The 12,409-nt window shown below is 32.4% G+C and overlaps 2 protein-coding genes across 2 annotated transcripts in view; one reads left to right on the forward strand and one right to left on the reverse strand.

Annotated features, from left to right (window-relative positions):
• Positions 1-750: 750 nt before the first annotated feature.
• Positions 751-9,074, reverse strand: LOC109600580 (tyrosine-protein phosphatase non-receptor type 23). Its single transcript, XM_049966646.1, has 14 exons — positions 8,987-9,074; positions 8,741-8,883; positions 8,482-8,684; positions 8,045-8,222; positions 7,846-7,990; positions 5,373-5,830; positions 5,146-5,319; positions 4,696-5,092; positions 4,436-4,638; positions 1,911-4,202; positions 1,723-1,851; positions 1,483-1,667; positions 1,123-1,430; positions 751-1,064 (listed from the first exon to the last, which is right to left on the reverse strand). The coding sequence occupies exons 2-14, from the start codon at positions 8,825-8,827 to the stop codon at positions 934-936; spliced, it is 4,890 nt and encodes a 1,629-aa protein (XP_049822603.1). The 5' UTR covers positions 8,828-8,883; positions 8,987-9,074; the 3' UTR covers positions 751-933.
• A 2,202-nt stretch (positions 9,075-11,276) lies between these two features.
• Positions 11,277-12,409, forward strand: part of LOC109596043 (zinc finger protein chinmo) — a 100,239-nt gene continuing 99,106 nt past the window's right edge. The window contains exon 1 of the mRNA XM_049966661.1: positions 11,277-11,385. The gene's annotated coding sequence lies outside the window, so the exon portion shown is untranslated. The remainder of the gene's footprint in view (positions 11,386-12,409) is intronic.

A 12,409-nucleotide genomic window follows, 5' to 3' on the forward strand; every position in this document is an offset into this window, starting at 1 on the left:
AGAAAGAGATTCTGGGTGCTGCTCATGACAGCTTCCTTCCGATCATCTGGACCAACATCTTAACACCCTTGGCCCAATAGAGTCTACACGATGGGATATATCCCTCAGTAGTACTGTAGCCTCTCTCTTACCAATAATGCCACCTTTCTCAATTCACTTAATTGATGAAAATACCCACACTAACCAAATTCTTGGCATTTGTAACATGTTGTCAACATCAAACAGTGTTGCATCTTATATTAAAATCAGTAAAGAAATGAGTCAGTCCAATTAAATTTTTATATCAGGCTTTGTAAGGTTATCACCATGTGTGACAAGTCAAATTAACGCTTTTCCTTTTGCCAATGTATATCACTTCCAATCTAAATGAACAGCCAACGTCATTATTGGTTAACTGGTTTTTCGTTTGATTCACCTCATTATCATTTAATTAAGAGAGTCTGTTTGTGTTATAACTTAAAAATGTTTATTTCTATTACCGAATAAATAAAATTATAATTGAATCCTAATTTTATTAAAAGATTTAAATTAAAAAATAACCATAAATATATGAAATTAACTAAATGAGGAAAATTATAAAGTTAATCATAAACAAATAAAGGCTATAAAGAAAATAAATATTAAATTACTTATGGGTTTATGATACGACACAGTTAGATCAGTTAGATAGCAAGGTACATCTACAATAAAGCTTATACACGACTTATATGCAAGCTTTAAATTTTACAAGGAACAAAATAAAACAAGAAATAAATTTGCCATTTAATCTTTATTTGAGATTAACAAATGAATCAGTAGAATAAAATATAGATAAAGTTAAATTTAATAAAATATTTTTACAATTCAAATAAATACAGAGTAACAATATGCTGTATGTATATCTAAAGACAAATATATTATTAAGATCATAATACTTATATGTGTATAAGAAATTTATTTTTTGCTTGCCCAAAAAGGATCCAAAGAACTAAGTGGATCAACATTTACTTCTTTGACTTCAGCTGACGGTGCAACTTCTGAATTTTCATTCACTACGACGTCCTTTAATTTGCTCTTTAACTTATCTGTAATTGAATAATTATGTAAGAAAGTAATTAAGATTGTTTTTAAATAAACAGGTACCTTGCATAACAAGTTGTTTCATGTAACACAAGAACGCCTCATATGCAAATTTCAGATGTTCTCTATCGCGTAAGATATTCTTTTGGCAATTTGAAAGCTTCATCGTTAGTTGAGACAAATCGGGAATGGATGTTGGATTGTTAGTTACGTCCAATATTGCTGCTGTTAATAGTGGAATTAGTCCAGTTCTTCCAATTCCTGATGAACAATGCACAACAACTGGATGCATTAAGTTCCGTTGCTGCTGGTACAAGCTTATCATTTCCTTGTTGTAGGCGACGAATGGTTCAGCAGAAGTGGGGAATAAACTAAACAATCATGACATTAATAAAATATATTGTAAAACGTTCTAATAATTACCTTCCGGGCCATGAGGTGAATTGCAAATGCATCACAACCCACGATTCACGTTTCTCTGGTATAGATATAGAAATCAGTCTTTCAGTCCAATTAGCTTTCGGTATCACGCTTTGTAAAGATATCACCATATTTGACACACTCAAATTCACGCCCTTTTCCTTCGGCCAATATATATCACTTCCAATCTAAAATATCAATCAACGTCATTATTGCTTAATTGGTTACTTGTTTATGACTTACCTCACTATCATTTAAAAGGCAAAATATCAACTCTACTTGTTGCTCACGAATCATTGTCCAAAAATCGACGAAAGTCGAATTCATCGGTGCTTGGGTGGCAATAAACAAAGGAGCATATGGAGAAATGTCCTAAATTCACAAAAATGTTAATTATTTAATTTATTTTAGATGCCTATACTGAAACCAACCTTAATAAAAGAGGCGTTAATATAGTCATCTTTGGAGTCCACCAGTTCAACTCTACAAGCATCGTAAGGAAGAATATCGGGAAACCTGTTCTTCATGGGATAGCATCTGGCAACCGATATGATTTTCCTTTGCCCATCGGTATCTTGTTTATCTTGTATTTCTTTCCACTTCAAGTCTAAATTAGTGGGGCCACTCAACGTCTTGTTCGGCAACACGTCGACGAACTTTTCGAATTTTTCAACCTCTTGACTGAACAGCTTCTTGACCTCTTCGTTGTTCAACGGTTTGCTGGGCAATATTTTAACTTGGGGAGTTTTCGGTTTCTGAACCTCGGGTGTTGATTTTTCTACAACTGTTGTTGTTTTCACGGGAACATCTTGCTTTGGTGGTTCTGGTTGAACGCTGCTGGACGTTGAGACCGAGTTTTGTGGAACAAGTGGGGTCTGATTGATGCTGAAGTCCAAGCCGGTGAGGAGGTCAATATTTGAATCTACCTTGGTAGGGGCTGGAGCCGGAGAAGGTTGTGGGGTTTGTACTGGTTGAGGGGTTTGTGGTGTTGGGGTGGTTTGCCCATAGCCTTGCTGAGTGTTATAATTTTGGGTCTGGTAATAGCTATATGCCGAGTAATTTGGATTCGCCATGTATGCTCCAGGAGTTTGAGTTTGTTCTGAAGTTTGATTGGCATATGGGTACTGTTGATAATTCTGGGGGTAATTGTATTGTTGAACAGTTTCATTGGTTGATGAATTGGAGCTTGACGTCGCCACAGTTGGTGACGAATAAGTGGAACTGTTTACAGCAGAACAGTTTGGTTGAACAGATGTTGCATATTGTTGTGTATGGTAGTTTTGAGTCGAGTAATCCGATGCAGATCCTGTTTGATTAGTATAACCAGGTGCATACCCAGGGGGATAGTATGTATTATACTGATTATACGCACTTGAAGGGTATTGATATGTTTGGGTGGAACTGACAGGAGTTTGGTAATTTGGAGTGTTAGTACTTTGATGTGTACTGCTAACAGGTGGATTTACAGTAGTGGAATAATTGGTGGGATTTTGATAAGAACCCATTGCAGAATTGTTTAAGTTTTGATAACTGTTGTTTGCACTTGATGCGTCAGTACCGTACTGACTTGCATAACCACTTGTACTAGTTGGCAAATAAGAAGCAGAACCACTTGAAGCTGTGTAACTATTAGATGTTGGATAATATGTACTAGCTACACCAGGTGTGTGACTCGAGATAGGTTGATATGAATTGGTGGTTGAAGTGTATGCTTTAGTTGGATCATATTCGTAAGATTGTTGTTGCTGAGAGGGAGTAGTCGTATTTGAAGAATTACTTTGGAAACTGTATGAAGGCGAATAGTTTTGGGGAGTATAACTGCTGTAAGAATATTGTTGAGGGTTATAAGGTGTGTTTGCTGTCGATTGCGAAGAACCTAAGAGCTTCTTCATACGATTTGACAAATCATAGTCGACACTTGCATCTGGGGTGCTGTATCCTGCAGCAGCAGCAGTTAGATCAGTAGGTATCTGAGGGGCTGTAATTCTTTGTTCTTGAGTGTTGTAACCTTGATTCTGAATGCTACTGTCTGTTGTGTTATAACTTGCGGCTTGTGCAGAACTGTATGGTATTTGTCTAGAGTCTGCGGGATTGTAAGCCGTTTGGGAACTATACATGTTAGACGCTGGATAACTGTAACTTGCTGTGGGAGCTTGATTGTAATACTGAGCCGTATTTGAATAATTATAAGCTTCTTGTGTATTAGCGGATGGAAGTGGATCATTAACTTCCGATCCCAGAGGAGCTGGCCTCACTCCTGGTGACCATGTTGGAGCATCAACTGGATAATTAGCTGTAGGGTATTGAGGCATAGCAGAATCGTATGCACTAATAGTATTCTTTTTTCTAGCTTCCAAATAATCTTTCAGTTTGGGAGTTGTTGAAGCAGGAACAGCAGGCGGTATATATTCGCCTTTCGGAGGCTCCGTCTTTGACAACATTTGTTCCCTTTCTTCCTGTTGGACTTTACAAGCTCCCCGTATTCTTTGCAATAGTTTTGTGACGTTCGTTTCAAGTTTGGTGTAAAATTCGATACCCTTGTTTGCTTTAGCAAGAAGATCGTCGTATGCGTCGTAAGATGTGACCAAAGATGTAATAGTGTTTTGTCTCTTCTGGATAATGTCTTGCACGAATCGTCTTGTATTTAAAGAATTAGCATAAGCTTCAACTAGAGCTTTTTTGATATTTTCTTGGGCTGTGGAATTTTGTTTAATTAAGTCCGCCTGTAATTAAATAAAAAGACATCACAAAACCAATTTTAAACCTCTTTGTTCACTTTTGGATGCAACTGTAGGTATTATACTTTACACGTTGTTTACTGTGATTTTTTACAAAAATTTAACCTCTAAATGATCTAATAATGAAATGTAATAACTAAACCTAAATAACTGATAACTTAACCTAATGAAAATATGAAAATAAACGAAATGTCTTCAATCAACTAATAATCACCTACCAGTTTTTGATGTTTCTCTAAATGTTGTTGGAAAAGGTGCTCCAAACTCTCGTCAGGTTGTTTGGTTACCAAAATACTAGTAATGTCATCATTGTGCAGCGCTTCACGATATTCGGCCCAAAGCAAAGACCTTTGAGTTCTCATTTCTTCAACCTTGCTCACCAAACTTTCCAATTCCACTAACACACTTTGATTTATACTTGCTATAAATTACAAATAATAAATATCCTCTAAGTCAACGTATAAATTAATGTACTTACGATCTTTTAAGTCAATGCTTGGTAACTGTTGTTGAAGTTCCTTCAAAGGTTGCGACAGAATTTTCAAATTGGCCACATGAGCAGTCATTGCTCTGTGCAAAGTTTGGTTGGAATCGTTCGCCTTGGCGTGTGCTTCTCTATATTTGGCCGCTTCTCGAGCCAGATCGGTAGCAATTATGCTGGGAGGTCGCTTCCCCATCAATGTTTGATATTCTTTTTCGCTGTTCTCTTCTTCTTTCAAAAGTGCGTCAATCTCATTCAACATTGACTCAACTTCATGGAAAATGTTGGATAGTTTCCCCATGGCGTCAATAAGATCCTGAGTGGCATTTGGTTTGGCGTTGATAGCTGCCGCTCGATCCACGATTTCTTGTGGTATTCCTGATGCAGTGTGTACCTAAATAAAAGTATAATAATTATATTAAATACCATTAATGTTGTTTAATTTACTTTATTCAAAAAATCCAATTGCATAGACGACATAAACTCAGCAACTGCTTGGTCTTTACTTTCTACCAATTCGCCAAGTTGTCTAATAAGTTGGGCTTTCTTTTCACTGTACAAAGAAGCTGCCTCGTGAGCCTCCATTGGTACAAGACGTGCAAATATATCATTGCCAGACACCTGTTAAAATAATTATTTAAATAGATACAACTTTACTGAACAAAATCACTTACATCAGGATCATTAACACTGAATGGAATACCTTTTACCAAAGAGGCGCCTTTAACTTCTTGCAAGGCTTCCTTGGCGGGCACCTGTTCATGGTAAATGAATTCGTTTTCGTTTTTGGCCGCTTTTCTTTTTCCTTCCACAATATCCAACGTGAAACTTAAGGCCTCCGCAATATCCTGTTGGTTTTTGAAGAATGATGACATCTTTCTAGCGTCCTCCAATTGTTCACATGCAGCTTGATAGAAGGCCACCCTCTCACCCATTTTTTGCTGTTCTTCAGCCTGTTGCCCTTGGAAGAGCAGGGCAATGCATTTGTGGTAGGCTACTTTGAATGACAGGTAGTTTGTCCACTCCTTTATAGTTTTGGCAGTCAGTATAAAATGTAAACTGTTTTCTCCTTGGCCTTGTATTATAGTTAGAGCGGATCTATAATAATCACGCACTTGGACTGCCACTTTCGCTAAAGAAAGATTAGAAGTTATTGAATTTCTCCAGATTTCAAACATAAAATGGGAGATATTGTTCTGGGAACCAAAATAATGGTAGTTGCTGGCCGTATCTCTTATTAAATATGAATAGATAATGAAATATTGAAAATATTTACCAAGTGCATTTCTCTCTATAATTTTAACATTATTGGTTATCTGTTGACTGTTCATCTTGAAACCATTTACTACACTATTATCGAATTCTTTTTATAGTGTCTCTTAACACATAATACTTACAACAGCTCAATTTAGTATCTAAATCTAAATATTTACATATTTTTTAATATGAAAATGGCATATACCTTTATTCAAGGTGCTTCTAACTATTAACCTTTTGGTATTATTTAATCGTAAGATATTTCAATATTAATATTTGAAAAAAATTAAAATGAGTTTCAGACAGCAAATCAAATAATTTTGGTTAAGTATAATAAAGTCCTTTAGGGTATTTTTTTATTAATTTAATAAATATAATTTTCATTCACATTTCAAAGAGCTTCCCATTTGAATTAATGCATAGATTTACGAATTGAAGATACCAGTCAGTCTAGTTCTTGTTTTTTACTAAATTCAGTATATGTGTTTTCAAATTTTTCATGTAATTGTTCAATGTTATAAGTAGAACTTGATAGTTTCAAGAAATATTCACTGGCCTTAAAAATAATGCGAGAAAAAGGAGAATTCCTCAAAATCTCTGGTATTGTATCATTATAAAAAAAGTTTATAATATTAAGTTGTATGTATGAATTTTAGAACAACACTTACCAAATTTAAACCCAAGTGAACTAAAGGTTACGGATATATGAAAAAAAAAACAAATCTTTGAAATTTAAATTTGAGTATTTTCTTCATAAAAAATTCTACTTGATCCCAAATTTTGACCACCCCTTTTTGAAATATTTTAAGTATTCTATAATTTCAATTAGAATTTGATAAATGACACTTATCAATGTTATTTATTTTTATATACAGTGCTGGTCAGAGAAATAGCACAAAATTTAAAATACAATATTTTGAAGATATTTCATAAAAGGATATAATTCAAATTTTGTCCAGTCAGTATAAAAAATATATTCCAATATTCTATACCTTTTTCTGTTATTTCGTTACACTTCTTTTAAAGTCGATGTTACTCATAACATATATTAACCTGATTTTGTTGGCCAAAGAAACAGCATATTCAAATATATTTACTTTTTGTGACACTATTTAAAAGAACTCTTAATAATAAAAGTTTATTCTTAGTAGGATTTATGTTATATAATTGAATAAATTCACTTTCAGTGAGAAGGAAACGTTCCACCCAAAGAAGAGAGAAACGGAACTTGCAAGGATATATTTCAGTAAACAAACCATTAGTATCAAAAAAGAATATTTGAAGAAGACTAAAATCGTCCTCTTAATAAAAATATGTATCCCAGACAAAAACTTCTTATGAGTTCTATGGATGTATGGATGATGATATGAAGCATGCATCAAAAGTTAGTTAAAACAAAATAAAGTCTAGATTCTCGATTGGCTAGTATAAAGTCTGGATCCAAATACAATTGAAAACTTGTAAAATAGCATGTAGTCTCAATTAAAACATCAAAAAGCATCAAATATAGATAAATTGTTGTTACTAACTGAATGTCGAATTTAAATTTTAAACGACCATTGCCCATATTTCATTGTTTCACTGTTTAGTACTGTAAATTTAGTATAAATTATTTAGCAAATATACATTTTTCAAATGTGTCCTGTTTATGTAATTAGCTACATTTCACATTGCTTTTGTTTTAAGATTTAATTAAAGTAGAAATTATTTTATGTATAAAATGAATAATGGTAGAAAGAATATAGTATAATAAGCCTTTCTTAATTAATGTTAGTACAGTAATGTGTGCTATTTCTTTTGCATATTTATTGTCCTTAAATAGTATATTTATAGATATTATGTCTCCCCTCATTTGTTGTAAAACAGTATTAAAATTATGAGAATACCTACCAATACTTGTAGCCTTACGATTGTCGAGCATACTTTTCTCAAGAATGCATTCCTGTGCTTGAGCCAAACAAACTTGTTGATAAAATTGAATTACAATGAGAGAAGTAATATATCCCACCATTTGTCCATATGTTTCTTTAATAGTCTAAAACCAAAATTAAATCAGATTTATTAAAAAAATTAGTTAAATAACACCTACTTGAAAAGCCCATGCAGCACATTGAAAATGTGTGCAAGCCATTTTCATGCCCTCTGGAGATGATCTAAGATCAGTTGCACCCAACTGCGTGTGTAAAGCACCTATATTGAATAACACACACATAAGCTCAAATCTAATATCATTCATGGTACATTGTGTAGTTGAACAATTGTCCTTCCTAAAAAATGTGTTATTTATTTGTTTGATCAAAGGTGATGGTATGATTAAAGCAGATTTAGAATGCTTAATAAATTATATTATTTTTTGCTTGTGTTAAATTATTTATAATAACGCAAAATAAAGAGATATATAAATACTACATGAAAATAAATTTGCTAATATTAAAATAATATATTAATAAAGGTATATAAATAGTTAAAAATGTTCGTCTGTGAGCAGTGGGATAAGAATATTTATTTCATAAAAATTTATATTACCATGTGAATGAGACTGAAGCTGCTTGACCCTCTTCCATAGGGAATCGGGATTTAAGAAAGTGTAACTGACAGTAGTACTTTCTTAAAATTTCACATCCCGATACATCCGTAGTAGGTCTTACAGCTGCTGCCCTCAATCCTTCCAATGTGTGAATTTCAGTAGCATAACTCTCAGCATCTTCATTGTAAAATACTTGTATGTACTAAAACACAACATCCATGTAACATAAAAGAACACAAAGTTAGTGTATAACAGTACCTGTTTTAATGCTGATTCAAATGAGGTGGGTTCTGGGCTGACAAACAGGTTAAAACATATCATAGGAAGCCTTGGTGCAGCCTCCATGATTTTGATTTTGTATTGTTTACTTTAAACAAAGCTACACCATTAAATTTGTTGTTCTAGAATAGTTATTGACGTCAATTAATCAATAATATAAAAAGTAAAAAAAGTACGGTTATAAAGGTACCGTAAATCATTAGCCAATTAGTGCCCTTTTATTACCTTTTATTTTAACTATGTAAATTTCTTTAATTAGGCGTAAATCATCTTGGAAAAAATTAAAAACAAATAAGACACTGACGTTTCAAACAACTTGAGTCATCAGTTGTCAAATTAGTTGACAAGTATGTAGTGCGTTCCGCAAACAATTATGACATTATTTCATTTTAAGTAACGATTTATCAAGAGACTATGATTCACCGTAAATAAAATTAAACTAAATTTAGTAAATATTAACAGGTTAAATTAATAAACATAGACAATTTTAAAATTATTAAACAATTTTTTTTCTTTATGTTGGCACTATGAACATTTTCTGGTGTTCTGTGAACATTTTTCCATCAACAGGTCCGGATTCAGAAAATTGTGAGCCAACATGTCCACTTAAATTAATAAAATAAATATAATAAACTTTAGGTCAGACATTTTTATTAAAATTAAGTAATTGATATTATTTGTTACTATGTAACTTTGTTCATAAAATTCAATTTATTTAGGAAGAATTTACCTTCATTGTTGAATATTTTAATCTATTTTTTAAATTATAAATATTATCTTACTAAAAGATGTAATATAAAATAAATTTGCAACAGAAATATATTAATTAAAGATAAATTCTAAGAAACTGACACATTTCGAATTCAAAATATTTTTATAATAGTAACTTATTGTAAGTTCCGATGTTTGTATAATGATAAATGTTGTTATATTATTTTATATAACAATAAAGGCTGTAGAATGTAATACAAATAAAACAATGATCATTTCGTACTCAACTTATTTTTTTTTTCTTCATTTTGTTATAATAATTTTTTAAAAGTAAATGCTATTTTCAGCAATGTTGTTTTTTATTCTAGACGTATTATAAAATTATAAACTGATTTTTTTGGTTCTTATTTTTTTATTATCTGACAGTATATTACGTTAATTAACAGTTATTACGTCATTAATTTGTTCTTTAATCTGAATATTTTTATTCATCAATCTAAATATTTTTAAAATAATTTTCAACGACATTGTAGAATTAGAATATAATATATATATTTATGTATAATATAAATATATGTATTTATATTTTATATTATATATAATTATAAACTATTATTATTTTTTACATATTTTTTAAGACAGTTTATTAATATGTTTTTAAATAAATGTAAATTTTCGTATATTTTATTAGTTGAATACATGTAAATTTTGTATTTCCGACACATTCATTTAGTTTTTATTTTATTTCTTTATTATTTGATAATAAATTATATTTAATTAACCGGTTCTTCAAGAGTGCTTATTAAAATAAATCTTTAAATTTAAGATAATTTTCAATGACGTTATTGGTTTAATATACATAATTTTTTATTCCTAAAGTGTAATATAAAAAAGAATAAACAATGTTTTTTTGGTACTTAATTTTTAAGAGGGCTTATTAAAATAAATATAACTTTTAATTTATGTAATTATTTGGTTTTTATTTTATTTTTTATTTTCTGATATTATATTTTGTTTCATTAAGCTATTTGAAATTAATATTCAATATTAAGTAAATACTTTTTGATAAAATATTATGTTTAATTAACTGTAATTTAAGTGAGCTTTTTAAAAATATTTTTGTTAAATAAATGCTATTTTCAACAACGTTATTGGTTCTATTTCTATTCCTGTTCACTCTACTCAATTCAGTTCACAGTTGCATCTTAAAATTCGTCTTATGTAACCGAAAGTCGGTAAACCGGCGAACATAAAATTTAAACTTACAGCACTGCCGAGCATCAATTCGGCAATTTAAGAGCCGTACCGTGTCCTTAGACTGTGATCGACACCAACTTTCAACCCCACAGTTCGGTCACAATCCGGCGGCGGGTGATCGTGACTCCGGCGCGTCGCAGTGAAATCCCTCGTCGAAAATTCAACGTGCACGCATCAGAACCGCGCGCCATCTAACCACCCCCACTCCTACTACCCCCGTGACTTCCGCGAGGGTTGATAACGCCTGCATTTCTCGTGAGGGTGGTTCGTATCCCGGATGGCCTGGCCTACCGCTGCGCACCCTTCCGCATCAAACAAAAAACATCCATCGCGACCGCGATAAGGTGAATTCTGTCATGCGCCAATAAGGTGCAAGAACGGATGTCGGTGTACAAAACTACAGAACTAAAATTGATTGTTTTAGGCAGAGAAATGCAGCCGAACACTGGCATCGCGTTAATTTCGTTTTAAAATTAAAAATTAGGTAGTACCTTGTTAGTAAATGTTGTGATAATTGTGATATGTTAGGCTAGAATTATTATTTTGTCCGCGAGACAAGTCGCGAACTCTGTACCTGAATAAATTCTCTGTGTATTTTGAATATATGGAGGGCTAAATTGGAGGAAACTCGACGGATTTCTCTACGTTTTTGTCAGGTGAGTCTTTCAATAAATCATTACTGCATCCCCAACTAGTTCATTCATTCATAAAACCGCTCCACTTGGTTTTGTTTTATTTTATTTTAAAGTGCATGTCAACTATTTTCATGAATTCAAGATTTTTTTAATAATTTCATAAACATCTATTTAATATTTTATCATCGTAAAATCATAACGTACATTATGTATATTGTAAAATATCCAATAGGATTTCCCAACCCTCTAACAAAAGGGTTGCATTCTCACCCTACCTATTTCGCATCTCCGATGCGTGTGCTGAGCGCATATGCATGCGTATATATACCGAAGCTATTGATTGACTTCATTGACTACCGTGTAATTTAGATAGCAGCCAAATGAGCTAATCAACGCTCGCCCCCCAACTTCCCCCCTTGAAAAACCATCCCCCTGGCACAGATCTCCCGATGTGGTGATACGTTGCCCGTATCGATACGTGCGACAGCTACGTTGCATGCATGGGTTGTATGTGAAAGGGGTTAATGTGTAGAGAGCCGATAGCAGTTCTGTCTTTGTGCCACTTGATTATGCGAAAACTTGCTGATACGGTAAATTCGGAGTCTCGTTTTATTTTAAAACTGAGGTCTCCCTGACAGCGGTTTTGTGGGGGGATGAAATCTGAGCGTTTTGGACGTTTCAATTTTATCAGTTGCACCGTTTATTTGAGGGGACAGAATAAATCTGGGATTTTGTTGGAACAATATTCTTTGTCAGTATCTGCGAAATATTTTATTTTAATTTGAAAGGAATTATTATTGAGGCTAATTGTGGAATATTGATTTATATTTTGTAATATTGAAAAATTATTATCTAATTTAGATTACATATATTGTGTGTATATTTACTATTTTAAATTGTACCTAAAATAAAATAAAGTTAATATAAAATTTTGACCACTAAAATGTGTGTTTTTAAAATTATGGAACCTCTAAATTTAACAACAATATAACAAACTTATACTTCTGAAAAAATGGAAAATATATTTTTTTTTCATTTTACCAAT

Source organism: Aethina tumida, chromosome 4 (genome assembly GCF_024364675.1).
Source record: "Aethina tumida isolate Nest 87 chromosome 4, icAetTumi1.1, whole genome shotgun sequence".
Lineage (NCBI taxonomy): Eukaryota > Metazoa > Arthropoda > Insecta > Coleoptera > Nitidulidae > Aethina > Aethina tumida.

Coding starts and splice junctions, on each gene's coding strand:
- LOC109600580 (XM_049966646.1), bottom strand. CDS start 8,827: ATGGAGGCTGCACCAAGGCTTCCTATGATATGTTTTAACCTGTTTGTC. Junction 5,093..5,145: donor AATTGGATTTTTTGAATAAA/GTAAATTAAACA, acceptor ACTTTTATTTAG/GTACACACTGCATCAGGAAT. Junction 4,639..4,695: donor AAGCATTGACTTAAAAGATC/GTAAGTACATTA, acceptor TGTAATTTATAG/CAAGTATAAATCAAAGTGTG.